Below are 27,421 nucleotides of genomic sequence, written 5' to 3' on the forward strand. Positions count from 1 at the left end.
CGAGGGGAACAGAGAACATTGGGCAAGCCCACGGAAAGTAGTAAGACAAGATCTGGCAAAGTTACAAATGCACATACATACCCTTCGGCCAGCAGTCCCACTGCCGGAAATGTGTTCAATGAATCCAACGCACCTATCCAAAATGTACATGTTGTTTATTTCAGCATGGCTTATGATAAGGAACAATTAGAAACGATCCAGGCATCCATTAAAAGGGGGCTGATGAAATAAATTATGGTAGATCCATTTAACAGAACACTGTCTCATCTCTCTGTGAGGGATGGCAAGTTCTCCAAGAGGCAATACAGCATAGTCTTTAGGAACCTAGACTCAGGACAGTCCACCCGGCTTAGAATTCCAGCCATCATGGGGTGCCTGGGTGGCTCAGTCGGTTAAACGTCTGACTTTGGCTCGGGTCGTGATCTCCTGGTTCGTGGGTTTGAGCCTCACATCTGGCTCTGTGCTCACAGCTCAGAGCCTGGAGCCTGCTTTGGATCCTGTGTCTCCCCCTCTCTCTGTCTCTCCCCGACTCACACTCTGTCTCTCTCTCTCTCTCTCAAATATAAACATTAAAAATTTTTTAAGAAAAGAAGAGCAAGAGTTTTCATTGAAGCCTTTTTATATGTTTTGATTTTTAACCATGGGAATAAATACCTATCAAAAGAGTAAAAATAAATAAGAAAGATGTTTAAAATTTTGTTTAATGTTTATCTATTTTGGAACTGTATAGGCATGGCCTGAGACAAACTGAAAAAATGAGGACGTTTCCCTTTGGAAGGGAATGCTACATGTGATCAAAATCTACAAAATTTTGAACCCATATGGCAGAAACAAGTGGAACCCCTCCTTCACAAAAGGAACATGCACAGGTGTTTCATGCTCAAAAATATAACAATATTTATTTCATTTCTTAAATTATTAATTTTTAAATAACAATCTTCCTACAAAGAACTCGAAATGTATACATGGAACTTATAATTTATAACCAGAAACTTTCTTAATGCTTCCAAAAGGGGGAGAAGAGAAGGAAGGTGAGGTAGACGGAGAGGTCTAAGAACAGGGCACTGCAGGTCTGGACACAGGCAACAAGGGTGGGGCCAGCAGGTTGCTGGAGGGCCCAGCACCCAGGGAAGGGCCAGGAGAAAGCACCCATTTCTGTGACCTCTGCTTTGAGAACAAGGTTCAATTTCACTCATGAAAGAAGATGCTTCAGGTTGCTTTACAAAGAGCACCGGGGACCGTCCACAGCACTGGTGGTAGAATTCTAAGTGGCAAGGCCCCCTGGGGCTTTACCGGGAGGCAGTCACAGACGTCTCACAGCAGGTGGCTCTGAACAGACAAACGGCCAGTGAGTCTGCAGTCCTCCAAGAAACCGGGCGTGAACCAACAGTGATGAGTAAAAAGAGAGGGAGACAGAGAAGGGTCTGCTTCCATCTGCCCCAGTGGGATTCTTGTTTTCTCAGAGGTTAGAAGGTGGCATTTACATTTCTTTCACATCCAACGGATATTCCAGAGAAAGCGCTGCAGGGCGTGAACTCCTCCAAAGAAAACCAAGACACAATGAGCCAGTGCCTCCCTGACTTCCTGCTGAAGAAGATCCTGTTGATCAGAAGAGCGAGAGAGAAGCTTTTTTAAAAAGTTGATAGAATAGGGGCACCTGGGTGGCTCAATGGGTTAAGCGTAAGTCTGACTTGGGCCCAGGTCATGATCTCACAGTTCGTGGGTTCGGTCGGGCTCTGTGCTAACAGCTTGGAGCCTGGAGCCTGCCTCGGATTTTGTGTCTCCCTCTCTCTCTCTCTGCCCCTCCCCAGCTCATGCTCGCACTCTGTCTCTGGCAAAAATAAATAAACTTAAAAAAAATTTTTTTTAAATCAACAGAATAATCCAAAGGTAGAAACTCAATATTAATTCAACGAATGCCACAAACAAGCTTCCTGGGCTGCTTTATGAATTGTATGAGCAGGAGGATATCTGGGTCTGTTCCTCCACCCGCCTTGGGAAGCTTCGTCTGGATTTATCTTTTCCATCCGAACCATCCGCACATGGGGGCACTCTTTCCGGGGCTGGTAACCTCTGCCTCTGGCTTTGCAGGGCACTTTCTTAGTCCTTTCAAAGAAGCCAGGTGTTTGCTTTGGGGTTGGAAGAACTGATAGGACTTAGATGAGCGTAGGGGGGAGTGAGTATGAGCAAAGTGGGAGGTGACAGCACAGCAGGTTTGTGGAGGAGTAAGTAAAGGCCGCTGTTTATTCTGGAACATCAGAGAAGAACACATGGCTCTCCCTGGCCCTGCCCCTCCTCCTGCAGTCTATTCACCACACAGCAGCCTTGGTGAACAGTGAAATGTGCCTCCTGTGCTCAGTGCTCTCCCATGGCTCTGCTTCAGTCCTCAGGCGGACCTGGGATCCTGCCTACTCTGCCCCAACCAGCCGCTCTGACCATAGTTTTTACTACTTTCTCTCTTACTCAGCTTCCTTTGCTGCCTCCTTGCTCTTCTTCAAACATGCCAGACATGCTCCTGCCTCCACGTCTCTGCTTCCCACCCCCCTTCCGCCTCCATTGCTCTCCCCCTCCAGAGATGCACGGCTCCCTTCTACACCTCTGTCAAGGTTTCACTCAGAAGTCATCCTCTCAGTAGTAAGGCCTTCCCCCTCTACTTAAAATTGTAAACCCCCCAACACTCCTCCTTCCTTTCCTTGCTTTATTTTTCTGCATAATATTTGTCATTGACTGATAAACTGCATACTTTATTTGTCTGCTTATAGTCTGTCTCCCCTTTTAGGATATAAACTCCAAGAGGGGCCCCTGGGTGGCTCAGTTGGTTAAGCATCTGACTTCAGCTCAGATCATGACTTCACGGTTTGTTCAAGCCCCACATCGGGCTCTGTGCTGTCCGCACAGAATCTGCTTCAGATCCTCTGTCCCTCTCTCTCTCCACCCCTCCCCTGCTCTCTCTCTCTCTCTCTCTCTCTCTCTCTCAAAAATAAATAACATTAAAAAAAATTTTTTTAATGTTTAAAAAAAACAAGCGTATAAGCTCCATGAGATCAAGGAGTTTTCTCTCTTTTAATCCTGCTATATCTCCAGCACTTAAACGGATCCTGACACATAATAGACAGTATTCTATAAATATTAGTTATATAAATGAATGAATGAATGAATGAATGAATGATAAACCAACAGTGGCAAGCTAAAGAATTTAGACTTTGTCCTGTCAGCGACTAGGAATCATTAAAGGGTTGTTTTTCTCTTTTATAGTTGGTATCAGTTAGGAAAATGGAATGGATTTCCTTCTGGTAAGGTAGATGAGAAAAGGTACAGAGCACCAAGTCAGAGGCTCATATATTTAAATTCCAGCTTTGGCACTTAATTGCCAAATGACCTTAGGTTACCTAATCTCTCTGAACCTCATACTAATCCACTAATCCATAGAGTTATTGAGAGAATTGACTAAAACACATAAGAGTCTCTCAAAGAGTACCTGGAAGAAATTGTTTAATAATAAATGTTAGTTTCCCTTCCCTCTTTTAAACAAACTAAGAAATTCCATATGCATTACTGTACCAGTCAGGGTCCCAGAGGAGACAGATGGCACACTCAAATTAGGATAACTCAGGGACAGTTAAATAAAGAGATTGTCTACAAAGGTGGGGAGCACACAGGTGGCGCAATACCACGTGGGCTGGTAACGTCTGAGTTGTTGCCTGTACTGTTGGGGATACAGGGTAGCACAGTTACTAGAACCCAGAAGGAGAGAGTCCTATGGAGATAAAATTCCAAAGACACATTTAAGATCCTAAAAGCAATGGGAAGACTATTTTAAAACATAGTTTATATCTAGGAAAAGTACATGCTCCAGATTAAAAAAAAAAAAAAAAAAAAGACCAGGTCCTTGAACCAAAATCCCTCCAAAACCCTAAACAGCAAAATAGAAGACATTATTTTGAGAATCAAGGCTTGCTTGAAAACAAAGAACACTTGCTTACGTGAAAAGAACAAGAGACCAAGCTTTGTAGCAGCTCAAGAGAGATCTACTCGCAGACAAAAGCAGAACTTGGTGAACTCCTTGCTAGGGAGCTCCAAGCGCAAGAGTGAAAGTTTCCTTATGCCAAAAGCAGGAAGACATCCGGAGGATCAGTGTGACCGCTTGATTAAACAGAATACAAAAGGTGAATCCGCGATGACTATATACAAAAGAAAGACATCATTCCAGATTTGAAATTCTGCGACAGTTGCTTGATTTAAGTCTTGAAGCAGCAGAGTAAAAAGCCTTGAGCATTTTAGAGCCACGCGTTGGAGGAATTTTTACTATTACTTTTTAGACGCACCGTGAGCTACTTAAAGGTGACCTAAAATGCAATTTTGTGGTCCAGGCCAAGGTACCTTTCAAAGCCGAGGGCAAAGCCGACTTTGTGAAATGCTGCAGGAAACGCTAGGGCAGGCATAAGGATACACATATAGATCAATGGAATAGAATGGAGAGCCCAGAAATAAACGCTCACATTGACAGTCAATTAATTTTTGACAAGGATGCCAAGGCAATTTAATAGGGAAAGAATGGTCTTTTCAACAAAGGGTTCTGGGACAACTGGATGGATACCCACATGCAAAAGAATGAAGATAAACTTTTAACTCACAGCATACACAAAAATGGATCAAAGACCTAAATTTAACAGCTAAAACTATAAATCTCTTAGAAGAACACATAGGTGTAAATCCTCATGACTTTGGATTAGGCAATGATTTCTTAGCTATGACCCCTAAAGCAGTAGAAACAAAAGAAAAAAATAGGTAAATTGAACCTCATCAAAATTTAAAAGTTCAGTGCTTCAAAGAACACCGTCCAAAAAGTGAAAATGGGAGAAAATATTTGCAAGTAATATATCCAATAAGGAACTTACATCTAGAATGTATAAAGAACTCCAACAGCTCAATCATAAAAAGACAAATAAGCCAATTTTAAAATGGGCAAAGGATCTGAACAGACATTTCTCCAAAGAGACATCCAAATGAGTAGTAAGCACATAACAAGATACACAACACTAGCCATCAGGAAAGTGCAGATCGAAACCACAATATGAGGGGCGTCTGGGTGGCTCAGTCAGTTAGGCATCCAACTTCGGCTCAGGTCCTGATCTCTCGGTTCCATGAGTTCCAACCCCACATCGGGCTCTATGCTGACAGCTCAGAGCCTGGAGTCTGCTTTGGATTCTGTGTCTCCCTCTCTCTCTGCCCCTCCCCTGCTCATGCTCTCTCTCTCTCTCTCTCTCTCTCTCTCTCTCAAAAATAAACATTAAAAAAAATTTTAATGATAACTTTATGGAAAAATAAAATTTATATACTGTATAATTTTCCTGTTGAGTAATGTACAGCTAATGGTTTTTAGAATATTCACAGAGCTGTACAACCATCATCAGAATCAACTTTAAGTTCAATTATTTATTTTTAAGAGAGAGAGAGTATAAGTGGGGCAGGGGCAGAGAGAGAGGGGGACAGAGGATCTGAAGTGGGCTCTGCTCAGAGAGCCCGAGGAGGGGTTGAACTCACAAACTGTGAGGTGCCCCTCATTTTTTAAAAAAAGCTAGGGAGTTCAGTGTCAACTTATTAAGCTGTAGGGGTCAATTTAAGACCCAAGTAAATTATAACTTCAAAGGTAAGGGACCTCTTGATTGGGTTGAGGCAAATACAGAAAATAGTTGGTTGTGATTTGTCCTCTGTCCTCTTCAGAGAAAAAATTAGAAGGAACCATGAGTATTCAGAATTAGCAGATAAAGAGGCAGGGAAGATACACTAAGGGCTTTCCTAGAATGCATAAAGTCCAGTCATCAGTGAAAACTTTCCTACAGAGGAAACTGTAGCATAGAAAGGAAATGGTAAATATCTCGAGCATGCTGGTAAATGATCCATAGCACAGAGGTGGTCAACTCCAACTGTTTTGTGGTCCAGGGCACAACTATTAAAAGGGCAAAGGCAGAAAACAATTTTTTGTTCGAGTTAACATTTATTGATCATTTTCCGTGGGTCAGGTTCTGTTCTAAGTGATTTACAAAGATTATCTCATTTAATTTTCACAACAGCCTACTCTCTGCTCGGCAGCCAGTACCCATTCTAAATGTGAATCAGCTCACAAAGCTCTCCTGCTCTCCCTCTCCAGAAGCTTCCTTATGCGTAGGGTAAAACCCAAACACCTTATCATTGCCTCTACGACTGAAGCCAACTCCTGGGGCTCAACTCACTCCATTCCAGCTACTCTGGCCCCCCCTCGGTCTTCCTTAGGCCTGTTCCTATCACACGCGCTCCCTGTTCCCCTGCCTGGAACACTTGTCCCCCAGGTATTCCCATGGCTCACTCCCTTACTTCCAGTCTCAGCTCAAATCTTGCCTCCCCAGGGAGGCCTTCCCTGATCACCCATCCAAAGTCACTCTCCATCACTCGGTATCCCCAATCCTGCTTTGAGCCTGCATCCCTGCCTGACTAGTCATCCGCTTTACTGTTCAGCACGAGTTCAATGAGAGCAGGCTCCCCTTCTGTCCGGCTCTCTGCTCTAGCTACCAATGCCTGGAACTGAGTCTTGCATATAGTATGCACTAAATAAAATTTGCTTGGATGAAATCGGTCCGTCAGGTATTTTATTTGACTCTCTGTGTTTCTTTCCTCTTTGTTTCCTTCTTACTTTCAGTAGTGTTGTTGTTGGGACCGTTCATTCGTGTTTTGTCTCAGGGAATGTTTTACCTGGGGGAAAGGCTGAGTATTAGCCACATTTGAACCAGAGCATAAAAGAGGACATGGCATCCCTGAAACCAGCATGATGGCAGCAGCAGTGATGAATCCTCACAGGACAGGTACTTTTGATGGGAAGAAGTCGGGCTCTGAGGGGCAGCCCCCTCCCCCGTGGAGCCTCACATATCATTCTCTCTCCACTGCCGACTATAGGTTATTCTAGTGGACTTGAGCTCCTCTAAGATCTCAAACAGTAACCATTATTCTTTCCCTTATTATCTCATATAATAATCAGCAGAAACAAAGAAATCAGCAGGGGTGGGGCTTAGATCATCACCTCTGGGTCGGTTCAAGGAGGAAAACCACAATTAAGGGTTTTCTCCTCCCTGAATGGGCATTAGATTCACCTGTGGAGCTTTTAAAGTACCTGATGCCCAGGCCACACCTCTTGACAATAAAATTAGAATCTCTCAAGGTGGGGCCCAGGCATCTGTAGTTCTTAAAACTTCAACGGTGATTCTAATATGCACCCTGGTTGGAGGGTGTGGAGCAAAGTCTCTCGCACTTTAATGTGCATGCAAACCTCCTGGGGTGTGTGTAAAAAAGTAGATCCTGACTCTGGCATTGTGGCTGGGGCGTGAGCTTTTGCATATTTGACCAGATGCTACATGATGCTGATGTTGCTGTCCACGGACCACAGTTTGAGTAACAAGTGTGAGATCAAATATTGGCTTTGACTCAGGTTCACAATTTTCAGATCTAATGTTTCAGCATTTGGACATTATTAATCCTCATGTTCTGCTAATTCCTGGGCCTCCCAGCCACTCGGCAGTCATTGTTCTGTTTGCTCTTCCTTCCTACCTGACTGGCTGTTTTGGAGGAAACTGAAGACGTACCTCTTGAACCATCCCACGATTGATGCTGTCCCCAATGTTTCTTAACTGCATGGCCAACTTGTGGATTATTTCCTCCTGGTGACGGTTCTGGCCAATGCTACTCTCCTTGGGCTGAGAAGGCAGATTGTGATCTACATTGAACAGAAAAGAGTTCAAAAGAGAGTATTAACTATAAATCACTCACCACTAGTCACTAAAAACTGTCTTAGACAATGAAAGGGATGAAATCTCATCATCGATGACTATAGAAAAGCAAAGCCTTGCATTGGAATAGATTAGTTCTGTTCAATAGGAACATAATTCAAACTACACATTAATTTTAAATTTTCTGGTAGTAACATCAGGCAAAACTATTTTAGTAATATATTTTACTTAAGACAATACATCCAAAATATTATCATGAAACATATAATCAATACAATTTTTTTTTTTTTGAGAGAGAGAGAGAGGGAGAGTGAGAGCAGGGGAGGGGCAGAGGGAGAGGGAGAGAGAGAATCTTAAGCAGGCTCCATGCCCAGCATGGGCTTGATCTCACGACCCTAATATCATGACCTGAGCTGAAATCAAGAGTCAGACTCTTAACCAACTGAGTCACGCAGTCATCCCCAAATTACCAACAATATGTTTTGCACTTTTTATAGTTAAGTCTTTCAAATCCAGTGTTTATTTCATACTTACAGCACATCTCAATTCAGGTGCTATCTTTTCATTGGAAAACCCTGATTTGTATTTGTATTTCATGAAACTTACAGTTTAAAAGGTAGAATCATATATCCAAGTTGTTTATATATATATATATATATATATATATATATATATATATATATATATGTTGTTCCAAATGTACTTAATAGTTTTCCAACAATTAAATCAAGTATCAGTTTTTAAACTTTAATTGAAAATAAATAAAACTTAAAATTCAGTTCCTCAACTGGCCACATTTCAAGCACTCAAGAAACAAACACAGTTAGTAGCTATCATCCTGGACAGTACAGATCTGTATCTTTATAGTTTTGTAAGGTAGAGCTTTCCATTTTAATGCTTATATCCATGATCCTTGAATGAGTTCCTCCAAACTTTATTTGCTTCCAACAACCAATAAGTGTGATTTTTTTAACACACACACACACACACACACACACACACACACACACACAGAATGGGGGAGGGGCAGAGAAAGAAGGAGACACAGAATCGGAAGCAGGCTCCAGGCTCTGAGCTGTCAGCCCAGAGCCCAGTGAGGGGTTTGAACTCACAGATCGCAAGATCATGACCTGAGCCAAAGTCTGATGCCTAACTGACTGAGCCACCCAGGCTCCCCTAACCAATAAGTGTTTTTAAGCAACACTATGAGTAAACTACTGCACTGAGTGCTTTGGGGAACTTAAAAAACAAGGTTTCTGGGGCGCCTGGGTGGCGCAGTCGGTTGGGCGTCCGACTTCAGCCAGGTCACGATCTCGCGGTCCGTGAGTTCGAGCCCCGCGTCGGGCTCTGGGCTGATGGCTCAGAGCCTGGAGCCTGTTTCCGATTCTGTGTCTCCCTCTCTCTCTGCCCCTCCCCCATTCATGCTCTGTCTCTCTCTGTCCCCAAAATAAATAAACGTTGAAAAAAAAAAAAAAAAAAAAGACAAGGTTTCTGTCCTTACGTTGCTGATAACCCACTGGTTAGGGATTAAACAATTAGCAAGTGCTTCAGGAATACAGAGGAGAGGAAGATAAATTTGGGCTAAAATAGATATAAGCTGTATCATAGATACAGCAAATTATTCATTGAACCTGTTTTGTTTCAGGACTTTGGAAATTTGAAGGACTTTGATTTTTCAGGCTTAGTACTGAGAGATTAAGTCCTGTCCTCAAAGAGTCTAGCAGGAGAGAGACACAAACCACAATTCAACATGTTATAGTAAGTAAAAGTAAAGTCTGCACAGAGGAGCTGGGGCAGATGTCCCAAAGAAAATGGTAACTGAGTTCAGCATTGAAGAAGGAAGGATGAATAAGAATTAGCCAGGAGAAGAAGAGAGAGATGGGGAGATGGGGGCGGGGCCAGCTGGGAAGGAGTGGAACGAGACCTTGCCAACAGCAGCAAGTGTCACGTGAGCAAAGGCATAGGGGTAACAGACAGTGAGGCTTTGTACATAACCTCTAAGTAGTGCTACTGTTAAAAGGCAGCGAATGATGGGAGAAAAAGGTAGGTAATAGAGTAGGCAAGAGCAAAATCATGAAGGCACAGTGAAAGGCTGGGACTTCATCCAGTAGGGCAGGGGACCCACTGAAAGGTTTCAAGCAGGAAATGACTTGATCAGATTCGCTCCTACCCTCTGGGATCAGAGTGAAGATGGGCAAGACTTAAGGCAGGGAATGCATTAAAAGGCTACTGCAGGGGCACCTGGCTGGCTCAGTCGGTTAAGTATCCGACTTCGGCTCAGGTCATGATCTCACGGTTCGTGGGTTCAAGCCCCGCATTGGGCTCTGGGCTGACAGCTTGGAGCCTGGAGCCTCCTTCAGATTCTGTGTCTCCCCCTCTCCCCCCCCCATCCCTCCCCCGCCTCTCTAAAAAATAAACATTAAAAAGAAATTTTTTTTAAGGCTACGGCAAAGTGCTGCAGAGAGATGATAAGGAGTTGCCTAAAAATAACTAGCATACTTACCACATGCCAGACCATATACACATTACCTTACTGACTACTCCCTCACAATGACCCCCATGAGGTCATTACCACATGCTACAGATGAGAGAGTCGTGGTTTAGAGCAGTGCTTTTCAGACTTGGTTCCACCTTGGACTCCCTTGGGGAGGCTTTTAAAACTCCCACTGTTCGGGCCTCACTCCATTCCAGCGAAATCAGTTGAGCCAAGAATTGGTATTTTGTTTAAAGCTCCTCAAGTGGTTCCCATGTGCAACCAGGCTTGGGGATGGGGGGGGGGGGGCGGTTAGAGGGAATGAGTAACTTGCCAGTGGCTGAAAGCGTGAGAGCCAGGATTTAAACCCAGGTCTGCCTGGCTCCAGAGCCCATGCTCTTAAACCTCAGCATATAGAGCCTGAACTAGTACTAACCTGAAATAGTACTAACAGAGGTGGAGTGGGGCGAACAGATTCTATAAATGTTTAGGAAGCAGAATAGGCTGGAATTTGGCAAAAGATTTGCTGAGAAAGGTGAGGGAAAGGGAAATTCTTACTTTGCCAGCTCAGGAGACTGGAAAGGTGATGGCACTATCAGCCTGTACAGAGAATGAGGGTCGAGGGAGGACAGGTATAGAAGGCAGAGGAGGCAGGCAGAAAGAGGAAGAAGAAAATTCGAGTTCATTTATAAATTTAAGGTACCTGTAGGACATCTTAGCAGACATCTGGCATATACCTGAAGCAAATAATAATAATAATAATAATAATAATAATAATAATAATAAAAGGAATATACCTGAAGCTCAAGGGATGTCAGAACTTAAAGATTTAAGAGTTATCATTTATTTATTCAATAAAAATGCAGGCGTGGATAAGATCTTTCAGAGTTTATGTAGCTGATGGATAAGACTGATGGCTAACAAGATAGGCAAAGGAACAAAAGCCCACAAAAATGACTGAGAAGGAATAGTCAGAGAGGTACATGGGGAATCAGGAGAAACACTATAACAGTATTTTCTAACCATCTTTCAACGCTTGTTGAAAATTTCCTTCTAAACTGTACTAATGGGCATTGTTACTTGGTTAAGTATGGTATACAGAATATGACTGTGTATGTGTCAGTGTGTGTTGTTGTTGTTGTTGTTGTTGTTGTTAATGGTGATGATTCAGAATGATTCAGGTGATTCAGAATCCTGAAACACACCTTAAAGTCCTTTCATTAAAGATGCCAATCATTGCCTGACTTGCCCACACCCCCTTCCAAAAGAATCTGCCATATTGCCTAAGCAGTCTAGCTCCTTCTCCCATGTCCCCACCCCAACCCCAGACCACAGCTGTTTAGATCAGAGATGGACACCTGAGCCAAGAACATATCATCCACTGGCTGGCCAAAAGAGAGCAGGGTCCCTTTCTCTCTGTTCAATGTTTAGGAGACTAAGTTCAGGAGACTAAAGGAACAGTTGGCAGTGGGACCAGGAATGCCACGGGATTATGTTGGGCCCAGGATAAGTCAAAGCCTTTGCAAATGAAAATTATGAAGGGGAAGGAAACATTTGAAGGAGAGATGGAAGAAGCTGGCTGATAGAGAAGACCTAAGCAGAGCAAACACTTATAAAGAAAGCAAGAAAAAGAAAAGACTGGCCCCAGAACTGCCTTAGAACTTGAACCCTCCAAGTTCAGTTCTCTTTCACAAGCATCCTCACCAGCAACCACAGCTTTCTGGAGGTGACTGGAGTAGGTTTCTCTTCCCTGTAACCAAACAAATAATCATAAATATCTATGTCAATTATCATTGTCCAGAGCTGTTGAATATAGATAAAACTGTGTAAGAAATAGCGTTGGCTATACATTGGCCTCAGGATAGACTCTGAAAGTAAAATTTAAAAACTAGGTTCCTGACGCTAGAGGCTTTTGTTTTTGCTTCTGGTCATTTACCCACTCCTCACAAAAGTCGAATGCAAAATGGATTCAGGGCTCTCTTGTACTCAACCTATTTAGTCAGAATTATTTGTTGACTAAAGAGAGTCAGTATACCTCTCCTACAGACATTTACACAGCAAAACAGTTATACCACCACAGTATAAGAAATATTATAAGATTACAGGAAAGAAATTACTAAATCAAAGCTCTACAATAGTCATATGTTCTTTAAATACAGAGAACAAACTGAGGGTTGCTGGAGGGGGTGGGGGTGGGGGGATGGGCTAAATGGGGTAAAGGGCAATTAAGGAAGACACTTGGGATGAGCACTGGGTGTTATATGTAGGGGATGAATCACTGGAATCTACTCCTGAAATCATTATTGCACTATATGCTAACTAACTTGGATGTAAATTAAAAAATAAATTAGGGCGCCTGGGTGGCTCAGTCAGTTAATCGTCCGACTTTGGTTCAGGTCATGATCTCACAGTTCATGGGTTTGAGCCCCACATATGACTCTGTGCTGACAGCTCAGAGCCTGGAGCCTGCTTCTGATTCTGTGCCTCTCTCTCTGCCCCTCCCCTGCTCATGCTCTCTCTCTCAAATATAAATAATAAACATTAAAAAAAGTTTTTAATAAATAATAAATTAATTAATAAATAGTTAATTTGAAAAATAAATAAATAAATAAAAATAGGCATATGTTGGAGAAGTGAGAAGTCTTGTGACAAGATAATCAAAATGAATTAAACAAAAAAGTAAACCTTTATTATTTTCCAAGTATTGAATTTTTACTTTTTTCCTTTTTTTAAAAAAATGTGTATTTATTTTTAAGAGAGAGAGCGAGTGTGCATGAGCAGGGGAGGGGCAGAGAGAGGGGGACAGAGGATCCAAAGCGGTCTCTGTGCTGACAGCAGAGAGCCCGATGTAGGGCTCAAACTCATGAACCATGAGATCATGACCTGAGCCAAAGTCAGACACTTAACCAACTGAACCCCCCAGGCACCCCCCAAGTACTGAATTTTTAACACAGAGGGAGATATATATCCCCACACAGAATTCTGAAAATAAAATCATAGTCTAAATGGCCTACTGGGAGATTTGGGACAATCATGTGGTTAATCCTTTTGCAAGAATAATTCCTTCATAAAGCAAATAATAAGCCTCAATATAGTGGAATTTTAAAAAACATTGCTACGTGTTGTGAGTCCTACATAAGCAACTTTGACCAACTGTCCCTTCAGTTGCATTTTGGAAAACTTTTAAGCAAACATGCTTCTAAGATTTTATAAGTGTTTCTCTGCTGCTAACTATAATGTGAATACTTTATTTTCTCATATGGTGATCACTTTCAGAATCTTGATTTTGTTCACTAAAAATAGAGGCATAGGGACTTCTGGCTCAAGCGTGAGCACCAGCATTGGTCTTCCATGTCCCCTAATCCCTCCCAAGGCACAACCAAAATGAATGTATAAAAAAAGAATAAAACCACAACAGTGACAAGAACGGGAGACTGGGTCAACAGCAGATGAGAGATGTGTACGTGTTTCTGGAAGGCAGAAAGCAAATGAGACAAGAGGACAAATGAGCCAGATAGACAAAGCGCCAAGACCCCACCACATGAGCTCCTGAGGCTTGGAAGCCCATTTACTCACTAAAACCCCAAAGCTGGGAGAGGGAGATGAGAGATTGGAACTCTGATGAGGATCAGCTGTACCAATTGGTCCCTCAACACCCCCAGGCCGCTATACCCACCACAAACTTCAAGCAAAAAAGAACCCCAGACACTCTTCTCTAACAGAAGAGAACGAATCTTGTGAAGGAAGCTAAAGCCTTTTTATGAATGTTGGTGCCTCAAATTAAAGGTCTCCTTGGCGGAAGGGAAAAAAATGGTCTCCTTGTCCTAGCATTTAGGGGACCTGGGGCCAGAAAATGAGCTCCCTAATTCATGTCCCTAATGCCCACTGCCAAGTCAGAGCCCTCCTATGCCCCCATATGAGTCCCTACTCATTGGGGAGCCAGTTAAGCCTAGTGGTAAAATCCTGAAGCCAGATCACTTGGGTTCGATTGTTAAATCCACTACAGATAACACTATGTAACCTGGGACAAGTTATTTAATCTCCCTATGCCTCAGTTTCTCCAACTGTAAGATAGGAATAGTAATGTATTATTTCATCAACCCTAAGCTTTTTACTGCCTCCAGACTCAGAATGCGTTTTACATCCTAGGCATGTCATATTTCAACAACATTTTCCTTCTTAGTAGTAAACAAAATGATGGTATATTTTACAGTTGATGGAATATCAAACTTAATGAAGTATCGTAGTAACTACCTCATAGAGAGGTTGTCGAAATGATAAAATGAGTTAATACATTTATCCCCCACAGGGCAGTGCCTAGAACTTGGATAAACACTACATAATTGTTAGCTACTGCTGCTAAGAAAACAGTCCTACTCACACAACAGCAGAAAAAACCCACACCGGCTACACAGTCCATATTTCTTTAAAATAACAAAGGATCACCAGCAATTGATAAGGACCACAGGATGCAAGAGAAATACCAGAAAACAAATAAAATTAACCCCAAGAGAAACATAGAACTCAGGGAATAGAAAAGTAAGTTTGCAAATTCTAGAGTATATATTTTGAGAGATTTAAGAAAGTATTACATTCGAGAAACAAAAGAGAAACCTATGGAAAAAAGAATAATCCCCAAACAAGATCTTACCAATTTTAAAAATATGATTTTCAAAATCAAAAATAAAATGGATGGTCCAAAAAAATAAAGTCAAGGAAATCGCTCAGGAAAAAAAAAAAAAGAAGAAGAAGATTAAAAAATATGAGAGAAAAGATAGGTGATATAGAGGGCCGATATGGAAAGACAAGCCTTTGATTTATGGGAGTACCAGAAAGAGATCAATAGAGGGGGTAAATTTCAAACCAAACAGTGTAAGACAGCTTCCCAAAGCTGAAGGTCACCAAACTTCAGACTAGAAAGTCCCATGTGCGTGGACGCAAGCACACACACACACACACGCACAAGCCCCGCCAAGTTCTTAGGACCACAAATGGGGAAGTAAAAACCTCACTTCTAGAGCATACTAAAATTTCAAAACACCAAGCATAGGAGATGCTAAAAATCTCCAAAGAGAAACATGGATTAATTTGGCAACTGACTTCCCAACAACAACAAATACTAGAATATAAAGGCACAATTTTTGCCCCAGAATTTTATAAAAAATTATTTTCTTTTGGGGCACCTGGGTGGCTCAGTTGGTTAAGCATTCAACCGGCTCAGGTCATGATCTCATGGTTCGTGAGTTCAAGCCCCGTGTCGGGCTCTGTGCTGACACCTCAGATTCTGCTTCAGATTCTGTGTCTCCCTCTATCTCTGCCCTTCCCCCACTCATAATCTGTCTCTCTGTCTCTCTCTCTCTCAAAAGTAAATAAACATTAAAAAAATTTTTTAATTTTTTTTAGAACGTTTTTATTTATTTTTGAGACAGAGAGAGACAGAGCATGAATGGGGGAGGGTCAGAGAGAGAGGGAGACACAGAATCTGAAACAGGCTCCAGGCTCTGAGCTGTCAGCACAGAGCCCGACGCGGGGCTCGAACTCACGGACCGCGAGATCATGACCTGAGCCGAAGTCAGCTGCTTAGCCGACTGAGCCACCCAGCCACCCCAAAAATTTTTTAAAATAAAATAAAATAAAATAAAATAAAATAAATATTTTCTTTCCTTAAATAGATTTCATGCCCGGCATGGAGACCAACATGGGGCTTGAGCTCACAACCCTGAGATCAAGACCTGAGCTGAGATCAAGAGTCAGATGCTTAACTGAATGAGCCACCCAGTACCCCTAAAAAATTATTCTCAACCTAGAATTCTATGTCTAGCTGAACTCTCACTTATATGTGAGAGGTGAATAAAGACATTTGCAGATACGCAAGGGCTCAGGAAGATTTTCCTCCCATACAGAATTTCTTAGGAAGTCTCCCGAGGGAGTATTCCAAAAACCCAGAGTATGACGAAACCAAGAAAGAGAAAGGAGATTTAGCAGAAGGTGAATTCAACCCGTATGAAGGGAAGTCCCAGGATGACAGAGGTACAATAGGCCTACAGAGCACCGAGATTGGAGCAAGAGAACAGCCCCAGGAGGGAAGTTCCAGGGGCAAGAGAGACTTGCTAAAAACTGGGGGAAACTCAAAGCAATCGTCACTACAAATCATGTGGCGGAAGAGAAGGAAAGGCAGTGAGCAAGTCCAGAAAACAATAAAAGGTCATGCAGGAAGTTTATGGTCTGAATGTGAAGCAAATTAAACTGTGGCCTAAGTTGAAAATGAAGGAACTGCTTTATAGTTCCTTCCAGCAGGATAGTCCTGTGTGTTAAACTTCACGGTACTCTACCTGTATGACTGGGCCAAATTTTAAGCAATCGCCGTTTCAGTTCCTTGTTTCATTACTGGGAAGTGATTATTCTCAGGAAAAAATCATTCCAGTACTTATCGATTTTATTCCTGGTAACTACCATCCCTAACTCCCAGAGTCTTGCACAACCTTTTACCTTTGGATGCTGACACAACAGGTGGACAAAAACGAGTATGAAGGTTTTGAAGTCTTGGCCTCTCTGCTTCCAGACTGGAAAATACCTCCCCTTTGCAGAGACAGACCAGTTTGCCAGAACACAAGGCCTCACCTCAAACTCGGTGTGACCTTTTCTCTTAATTGAGGAAAGCGGCTTCTTTTAGGAGAGCTTTAAGCCATTAGCTAGTGCTTTAGGTTCAGCCACTTTCAACATCTAAATCTGTCGAGTGCAAAATCAACAACAACTGCCTCCTCTCAAAGGACAACCCTTTCATAACCAATTAAACACATTGTAGTTGAATGTTCTATCGCTAGCAATCCCTAATAATTTCAAAGTTTGCAATTGAAGTTTGCTTCAATTTAGAGAGAATACTAATCAGCCGCAAGAAGGCTCAGAGTATCTTACCAAGGTCAAACTGCTCTTTTAAAAAAGGACCTGCTGGGGGCGCCTGGGTGGCTCCGTGGGTCAAGCGTCCAACTCTTGACTTCAGCTCAGGTCATGATCCCAGGGTTGTGGGATAGAGCCCATATATATATATATGTATATATATATATATATATGAGATTGGAAACAACCCATATGTATATTAAGAATAAAATATTTAAATAAACTATATGTTATATTCACACAATGGAATATTATGCCATTGTAAATAAGAATGACATTCTGCAAGTATTAATGCACAAAGATCTCCAAATCATATTGTGAAGTGAGAAAGCAGGTAAATATAGTGTGCTTTGCATGCTACCTTGCCTCTAAAAAGAGAGAGGGTATAAAAACCTATATTCGCAATTGTTCATATTTGCATAAAGAACCTCTAAAAGAATGCCCAAGAAACAAGAACAATGGTTGACTAGAATAAGGAGTGTTCAGAGTGGGATTTTGAACAGACGGTGAACAAGAATACAAAAAAGACTTTTCACCATATGCCTTTTCATATTCTTTAGTTTTCCAACCATGAAAATATTTTTTTAAGCACTTATATAGCACTTGGCGTGTCAGCCACTGTTGCAAGCCATTTAAAATTTGTAACTCATTTATTTTTAATGTATTAACACAAATACTCAAAAGTTAATTTAAAACGCATCTTAGAAGTGTCATAACTGTATTGTGGTTATGCAAAAAATAATCTTTGTTCTTAGGAGACAAATTATTTAGGATGGAATTATTTAGAGATGAAACTAGTATCTCATAACTTTATCTCATAACTTTCTTCGTAGCAGAGAAAAACATGTGCACATGCATCCATATGTGTGTATATGAGTATGGAGAGAGATAAAAAGATAAAGCAAACGTGTCCCCCCAAAAACTGATAAATCCAGGGGCGCCTGGGTGGCTCAGTCGGTTAAGCGTCCAACTTTAGCTCAGGTCATGATCTCACTGTTTGTGGGTTTCAGCCCCACATTGGGCTCTGCGTTGACAGCTTTGAGCCTGGAGCCTGTGTCTCAGATTCTGTGTCTCCCTCTCTCTCTGAAGATCTCTCTCTCAAAAATAAATAAGCATTAAAATTTTTTTCTAATGATAAATTCATGCAAAGGGTATATGAGTAACAATAGGCTTATTTGCACAACTTTTTTTGTAGATTTGAAATTTTCCAAGGTGAACATTGGAAGGGAAAAAAATATCTCAGAAAAGTCCTTGAAAGTTAGATAGAACATTTCTATTTAGTTTCCATAAACTCTTTGGACTTGTTTTCAAGGCTCTTAGAATATATCTCAACTTATCTGTCCAGACTTCTTACACTGCTTGACCAAATCTTACCTTTGAATCACATCTCAAAATTTACTTTCTCAAGATGTCTTTTTTTGAATTTTCCAAAATAATACGATCTCTCACCACTTTGCATACCTACAGTTTTTTTAATTTTATTGTTATATGAAACAAGAGATGATAATGCCTAATAGATGAGTATGTTAATATACTTAGCTATTTTACACACATTGTCTATAATAATAATTATAGATTATGAGTTAATCCCCAAGAATTTAACAATTGAAAGAAAAAAGAAGTGTCTCTGATAACTAAGAGGCAAGATTAATTTATGTGTAGTGGAAATGAATGAGATGGGCAGTCATTGGAAGGGGAGAGGCTATCAGCTCTCCCTTGCCCAAGCTTCTCCCTCTGCCTGCAACTCCCACCGCCCTTAACTCCTTCAGGTCTCAGTCCAGGCGTACATCTTGAGGAAAGCCTTCTCTAATCTCCCTGCCGGGTTGAAGCCCCATTATAGCATCTGGACCTCTTCTCAGCCCTTAGCACATTGTATTTAACATTAGTATGGGTTTTTTTTTTTTTTTAATGTTTATTTATTTTTGAGAGAGAGGAGAGAACAGGGGAGGGGCAGAGAGAGACAGGGAGACACAGAATCTGAAGCAGGCCCCAGGCTCCAGGCTGTCAGCACAGAGCCTGGTGTGCAGCTCTAACTCACACCGGGAGATCATGACCTGAGCTGAAATCGGACGCTCAACCCACTGAGCCACCCAAGCGCCTCCATTAGTATGTTTAATTGACTACTATCTGCCTCCATTACCAGACTGTATGTTCCAGGAAGGAAGGGGCTGTTCATGCTTTTGTTCACCAGTGTCACCCCAGTATCTAGCACAGTGTCAAATAGAATAGGCCCTAGTATTTTTTTTAATGAATAAAAAACTAAAATGCGTCCATCAGGAGGAAGAGGGGGAGAGTTGATGAGCCTTGGAAGAAAAAGAGAGGGGCAAAAATGAGCATCCAAGCACTCTCAAAGGGAAAAAAGAGGCTGAATATCTGGATTCTACTGACTTCTACAATCAGTATATCCCATTTATACTACTTACATACATACATACATACATACATACATAATGCACACATGTGTACATAATTCTGCCCTTTCCCACCAATAATTATCACATTTTTAGAAGTGGGAAAGGCCTCTTTTTGCTTTTACTAACTTTTGTTCTCCCAAGAGTTTCTCATTTCCCTGAAATGACCCTATCAGGGTGGTTGTTCTGGAATTCCCAAGAGCCTACCCATTCCTCTCAACTTTCCTAAGAAAAAACAGCTTTAAGTTTCCCCTACAAAAATTATGTTTTCTTTCTCCAAAAAGCTACGTGTTCATCCGTGTTTATTTCCCTAAAGTAACAGAGACAAATTTTGGCTTCAACGAGTCACTGAATAATGACTGGTGATTTCCATTTCCAGTCTGGGTCGCAGCCTGGCACAAAAGCCACTGAGGGGATAACGGGACTTTTCAATAATCAGCTTCCTCAGAAGGAGTTTTACGCTGGGCAGTACTTAAGACTTTTTTAAAAATTTTTTTAATGTTTTTATTTATTTTTGAGACAGAGACAGAGCATGAGCAGGGGAGGGGCAGAGAGAGAGGGAGACACAGAATCTGAAGCAGGCTCCAGGCTCTGAGCTGTCAGCACAGAGCCCGACGCGGGGCTCAAACTCACAGAGTGTGAGATCATGACCTGAGCTGAAGTCGGACGCTTAACCGACTGAGCCACTCAGGCGCCCCCCACCCCTTTTTTTTTTTTTTTTTTTTTTTTTTTTTTTTAAGACAACTTCCCCAAACCCTCCGAGCGACCTTCCCTCCACCTTGGCGAGACCGACCACCCGCGGCGCTGCACCCGCCCCTTCTCTGGCGGGAAGGCGCGCGCCCGGCCGGCGGTTTTGGCGGCAGGGGTCACGTGGTCCCGCTGTGGCCAATGAGGGGCGCACATGGCGCGCGCGCGCGGCGGCCAGAAGCGGTCTCCCGCGCGGGCACCGGCGCGCCTTGTTCGCTCACGGCGACCGACCAGAGCGTGTGACCAAGAGACAGCGCGCCCGGAACACCCTGCCGGGCACCTCCGATTACCCTGCGGCTTGGCGTTCTTGACGCCGTACTGACACCTCCGTGTCCCTCTTACACCGCCACCTTCAGCCTGCACCCCCCCCTTCTCTAAACGCTTCAGCGTTTGGGGGAGAAACGCGCTGCTGGCTCCTGGGCCAGGGAACGAGCGGAAAGGACCTGGGAGGCTTGGGCCTGCTGCCACCTCACCCTGAGCGACCCCTTGTCTCCTATTGTTTGGCAGTCCTTGGACGCACACCGGTGGCCCACCAGGCTACAATACTTGTCACAAATAAGATTTCACAGTCATAATAAAATGAGAGTTCTAGGCACGGAAACAAACACGTAGATTAGGTTGTTGGCTGTTAACTCTAGAAATCAAACTTAGTAGCTTTATTAATTCAGCCTCCTTATGCTTTCGAGGTGAAACTAATGAGGAAAACATCTTGGGTAAATGTGGCAACCGCCCACGCGGCACCTCTGAAGGTGCTTGAGGAGGAAATCTGCGAGGATCAAGTGGCATAGCGAAGTGTGAGAACATACCGAGAAAAGTTTACAGTAAAATATACGTTCCAGAACAGTGATAACGATTGCACAACTTTAGGAATATGCTAAAAACCACTGGATTGTGCCCTTTAAAAGGTTGAATTTTATGGTGTATGGATTACATCTCAATTTTAAAAAAAACAAAAGATACGTGTCAGAAGGTATTCCCAGGTGACAGAATCTCAGGCTCTGAAAAATTATTGTTGACATCTGCACAAATCAAAATTCAATATTTTAGTCAATTTAGTTCTTCCTGGAAAACAGATACCATGTCTGATATGGTGGCTGGAGACTATCAGCCTGAAATGTCCACCTTCTCAGTGGCATATAATTCTTTTGAAACTGGATAGTAGTTTGAGATTTGCTTTAATTCTTCCTTTCGGGTGTCTGGCATATTCTTTTTTTTTTTTTTTTTTTTAATGTTTATTTATTTTTGAGAGAGAGAGACAGAGTGCAAGCGGGGGAGGGGCAGAGAGTGGGAGACACAGAATCCGAAGCAGGTTCCAGGCTCTGAGCTGTCAGCACAGAGCTGGACGCGGGGCTGGAACTCACAACAATGAGATCATAACCTAAGCTGAAGTAGCACGCTTAACCCACCGAGCCACCCAGGGGCCCATGGCTAGCATATTTTTAATCTAAAAGTCTAAAACCCCATAAACTTAACCCCAACACTCTCTAATGCTCCTCAAAATATAAAACTTTAATTTTCCAACATTCAAGGGCATCTAGGAATCATGCAAATTTTTGCAAAACAAAAATGCAAGTTTATCTTTCTTTCATGTTCTTGCCTACATCGGCAAAATCAAAGAGGAATCGAAACTGAATTTTCCCTGCTTAACATTGCCGGGTCAAGTTACAGACATGTTTTCGTTAAAGGACACATTGGATCTGTTTTAGTTAATTTGCGATCATCTTCATGAGTTGTCACATCAACAATTCAGAACTAATAGAAACTAAGAGATTTAATACCATGAAGCAAAGTCAGTTTTAGATTTTTACCACCTAAGAATATTGATGAATAGATTTACCACTATCTTCTCACAATTAATGTTTAAGTAATCTATTTAATGTCCAATTTTATGTCCTCAACACCAAGAAAAATATTTATCTCAGCTTAAGGCAAGTAGTATCTTACCTGGGCTTCTTGACATGGCTGAAACTGGCTGGGAGCTAACAAGTCGGGTCATGTACTCCTTCTGAAAACTGTATTTCACCACAGGGATTTGCAACAATTTGTTACTTTGGGAGAGGGATTCAGAAGTTCTTTAGGTTCACAAACAATGGCATCATGTTTTTCTCTGTTGAAAAATATATCTTCAGAGAATTTCCCCCATCCGTATATATTCAGTATGTTTGATGAATATTAATGTTCCAACATTACAAGCAGCCTTTATTCTATGCATAAAAGGGTTATGGTTTTGAGTGGAAAATGGAACAGGGTAATTAAGGTCTTTTTCAACTTAGATAAACATCTTTCTATGTTGTTCGTCTTTAGATCTAACACCACCCCACATTCTCATCTCCAGTTTTCCTTCATCTTTTCAACAGCCACATTCTACCAAGAGAGCAGTCTAAATTAGTATGCATAGATAAAGGGAGACAAATTAGTGTAGCCAAAAGAAAATAGATTAAAAACCTAGAGATGGGGAGGATTGGAGATGAAATACATTTTGTCCTACTACCTTGTATGTGTGTGATTTTGTATTCTCTTTAATTCTCCATATACATGTAGTCCGTCCCTACAGACACTAATGAAGACTATTCTCCACCCCCCACCCCCTTTTTTCCAGTATTGTAGCACCAATCCAATATATTGAAGAATTGAACTGAGATTTTCATTGTTTACCAGTACACTTAATTCTCTTGACTTAAAGGTTGGCCACAGAGTTTCACTTTCTAGTTTTTTTATTTTACCTTCCAAATCTAAGCAGTTACGGGAAAGGGAAGGAATGGTTAAGAGAAGCCAGACAATACAGAACAACCAAAGAAAGTTAACAGGAGAGGCCTTCAAGAGCCTTAGATCAGTGCTATCCAGTAAAAGATGTGAACCACATATGTAATTTTAAGGTTTCTAGCAGCGACACTAAAGTAAAAAGAAACATGTGAAATTGATTTTAATGATATATTTTTTAACCAAATATATCCCCCAATAAATCCAAATGTTATCATTCCAACAGGTGATCAATACACAAATTTTTTTTTATTTTTTTTTATTTTTAAACTTTTTTTCAACGTTTATTTATTTTTGGGACAGAGAAAGACAGAGCATGAACGGGGGGAGGGACAGAGAGAGAGGGAGACACAGAATCTGAAACAGGCTCCAGGCTCTGAGCCATCAGCCCAGAGCCTGACGCGGGGCTCGAACTCCCGGACCGCGAGATCGTGACCTGGCTGAAGTCAGAGGCTTAACCGACTGCGCCACCCAGGCGCCCCAAATACACGAAATTATTAAAGAAATATCTTACATTCTTGTTAATGTACGTCTCCAAAATCCAGTATATATTTGACACTTACAATACATCTCAACTCAGACTAGCCACATTTCCGGTGCTCAGGAGCTACATGTGGCTAGTGGCTGCATTGCAGTTTTAGGCAAAAAATCAAGAACTAAAAAGAAATGACTGAAAGTAAAGCAATAGGCAGCTTTCCGAGCTATGCAAACCAAGAGCGGGTGGGAATCATCAAGAAGAATTCTGACTCAGTTTTCAAATGTACTACATTTTCCAGTGCAGAATGCTGCTTGAATATTTTGATTTTTGTAATTTGGGCCAGGTTACGGAAGAGGGAGCTATGGGTTGAAGGGTTGTAAGTGCCTGGGCACTTTTTGGTATCTTGGGCAGTTGGACAGTATTTTTTAAATCTCTGTGACTTATTTATTTTATAACTGAAAGTTTGTACGTCTTCATCCCCTTCACCTATTTGAACAGCTTGACATTTTAACTATATTCATCAGGCAAACTTCTGATCCTAATTTGACTTCTCAAGTAAACTTTACATTGGAAAAAGGGCATGCTCTCCAGGTAATGCATCACGGCCAAATCAGCCCTGAATAAAATTATTAAATTAGTAATTAGTCGAAGTTGACAGTCAAGATACAGAGTGAGGTTCTTATCTGAAAAGAGCCAGATAGCCTTACCCATCAGTCCATTGCGACATTGTCATTTTGTACTATGTATTCGTATGACATTGCTAGAGAACTCAGAATAAAATATGTAATCGTGACCTTTTAAAATAAACAATCAGGGGCGCCTGGGTGGCTCAGTCGGTTAAGCGTCCGACTTCGGCTCAGGTCATGATCTCACGGTCTGTGAGTTCGAGCCCCGCGTCAGGCTCTGTGCTGACAGCTCAGAGCCTGGAGCCTGTTTCAGATTCTGTGTCTCCCTCTCTCTCTGCCCCTCCCCTGTTCAAGCTCTGTCTCTCTCTGTCTCAAAAATAAATAAATGTTAAAAAAAAAAAAATTCAAAAAAAAAATTCAAATAAAATAAACAATCAAAATAAAATAAAGTAAACAATCAAGAGTGTTGGAATTGAGGGGCGCCTGGGTGGTTCAGTCAGTTAAGCATCTGACTTCGGCTCAGGTCATGATCTCACAATCCACAGTCTGTGGGTTCGAGCCCTGCATCAGGTTCTGTGCCGACAGCTCAGAGCCTGGAGCCTACTTCAGATTCTGTGACTCCTACTTTCTGCCTCTCCCCTGCTTGCGCACGCTCTCTCTCTCTCTCTCTCTCTCAAAAATAAACATTTAAAAAAAAAAAGAATGTTGGAATTGATTTTCCCCAAATAGGTTTTCATTATCATTTTTCCCAAACAATTCTGCAGGATGTTGAGAGGTTACTTATTGAAAAATAATCCACAGTAATTATATTTTTCATCCAAAATATACTTTTAAATATATATAAAAAAAGCACTATGCTCTTTTATAATTAGATAATTAGATAATTGCCTTTAGGAAATAGTGTGCCTACCTGAAAACACCAGCAAATCCCATGACTCATGAAAGCATGATAATGGATTTGCACATGGAAGCAAAGCAGCTACTGATCTGATGTATGTTGTCTATTTAATAATCATTGGTTTATGCTTGTCTTATTATTTCAATATGCATTTATGATATTTTTCACTCAATAAATTATTTTATCTACTTTGGAAATTGTTCTGACTTGAAGTTTAAAGTACATATGAGACTAGAATTTAAATTAAAAAATGGGGGTGCCTGGGTGGCTCAGTCAGTTAAATGTCTGACTTCAGCTCAGGTCATGATCTCATGGTTCATGAGTTTGAGCCCCGCGCTCTGTGCTGACAGCTCAGAGCCTGGAGCCTGCCTTGGATTCTGTGTCTCCCTCTCTCTCTGCTTCTCCCCTGCTCACGCTGTCTCTCTCTCTCCTTCAAAAATAAATAAACTTTTAAAAAATTAAAAATAAATGGGGGCGCCTGGGTGGCTTAGTCGGTTGAGCATCTATCTGACTTCGGCTCAGGTCACAATCTCGCGGTTCGTGGGTCTGTGCTGACAGCTCAGAGCCCGGAGCCTGCTTCTGATTCTGTGTCTCCCTCTCTCTCTGCCCTTCCCTTGCTTGTGTTCTCTCTCTCTCTCTCTGAAAAATAAGTAAACATTAAAAAAAAATTAAAAATAAATACATAAATACACATTTTAAAATTTTAATAAAAAATGAAAATAAATAAAATCCTAAAAAATAGGTATGAGTGAAGTTTTTATCATTTCTTACAGCAAGTAATTCATGTATGGATTTACTCATTTTTATTTTATTTTAGAGAGAGAGAGAGAGCATGAGCAGGGGAGAGGGGCAGAGGGGGAGAGAGAGAATCTTAAGCCCAAAGTGGGACTCCATCCCACGAGATCATGGGATCATGACCAGCCTGAGATCATGAACTGAGCTGAAATCAAGAGTCAGATGCTCCACCCAGCTGCCCCAGGATTTACATTTTGCTGCCTATGTATGGTAAGCTGAATAATGGTCTCCCAAAGATGTTCACATCATAATCCCCAGAACCTGTAGATATTTCACCTTATACAGCAAAATAGATTTTGCTGATGTGGTTAAATTAAAGCTGTTGAGAAATACCTAATTATCATGGATTATCTGGGTAAAACCTAATCCTATGGGTCCTTATAAGAGGGAATCAGAAAGGTCAGAGTCAGAGAAGGAGGTACGACGATGGAAGCAGAGGTCAGAATGATATGAGAAAGATTCTATGAACCTACGAATAGAGGAAGCCTCTGGAAACTAAAAAAGGCAAGAAAAATGATTCTCCCCTAGAGCCTCCAGAAGGAATGCAGCCTTGCCAACCCATTTTAGATTTCTGACCTCCAGCACTATAAGGTAATAATAAATTTGTGTTTTGGTCACTCAGTGTCTGGTCATTTATAACAGCAGAAACTCATACACTATGCTGATCTGAGTGCACATTACTATCAGTACATTTTAATTTTACTTTTTTTATTGTTGTAATGTTTATTTATTTTCGAGAGAGAGAGGAATGGGCAGAGAGAGAGGGAGACAGAAGATTCTAAGCGGGCTCTTCGCTGACAACAGAGGGCCAAATGTGGGGCTCGAACTCACGAACCATGAGCTGAAGTCGGATGCTCACCAACTGAGCCACTCAGGCACCCCTAGTACATTATAATTTTAAAAGTGTTCATTGTAAAATAAGTTTGGAGATGGACAAGAGTCCATATTATAGTATTTCTGTAACAATAATTGAACAATCATAAAAACTAAGATCGTTAAACTCTAAATAACTACTTCTTGGTTGGTAGTAACTGTGAATCCAGCTACAAATCTTTTTTTTTTTTTTTTTTTTTAAGTAATCTCTACACCCAACTTGGGGCTTGAACTCACAACCTCAAGATCAAGAGTTGCATGCTCTACTGACTGAGCCAGCCACGTGCCCCTAGCCACAAATTTTTATAATGAGTAATGTATGTTGATTAACAATGAAAAATATATATATTAATCCCCTACTAAATGCTAAGTATTGCACTAGACACAGGGGATATAGCAGTCAGCAAGACAGAAGTGGTCCCTTCCCTTGTGGAGGTAACAATCTAGCAGGGGAGGCAGACATATATACTTAATTAGAATCAAGGTAGGTATTGTGAGAATATACTATAGGGAGTGGACCTAACCTAGTCTGGGGGGGTCAGACAGGACTCATCTAAGAATGATGTTTAAGCCGGGATCTAAAAGATGACGTGGGGTGGGGGTGGGGCGCCTGGGTGGCTCAGTCAGTTGGGTGTCCGACTTCAGCTCGGGTCATGACCTTCCAACTTGTGGATTGGAGCCCCGTGTTGGGCTCTGTGCTCACAGC

At 41.7% G+C, this 27,421-nt stretch overlaps 1 protein-coding gene across 1 annotated transcript; it reads right to left on the minus strand.

Annotated features, from left to right (window-relative positions):
- Positions 1-872: 872 nt before the first annotated feature.
- On the minus strand, positions 873-24,250 carry PXT1 (peroxisomal testis enriched protein 1). Its single transcript, XM_040473117.1, is given in 5 exon segments — positions 873-1,599; positions 7,614-7,744; positions 22,230-22,307; positions 22,310-22,392; positions 24,231-24,250. Coding segments are annotated over 5 exon segments (420 nt in total). The 3' UTR covers positions 873-1,491.
- Positions 24,251-27,421: the final 3,171 nt, after the last annotated feature.

This window comes from Herpailurus yagouaroundi, unplaced genomic scaffold (genome assembly GCF_014898765.1).
Source record: "Herpailurus yagouaroundi ecotype Mexico unplaced genomic scaffold, PumYag 139, whole genome shotgun sequence".
NCBI classification, from domain to species: domain Eukaryota; kingdom Metazoa; phylum Chordata; class Mammalia; order Carnivora; family Felidae; genus Herpailurus; species Herpailurus yagouaroundi.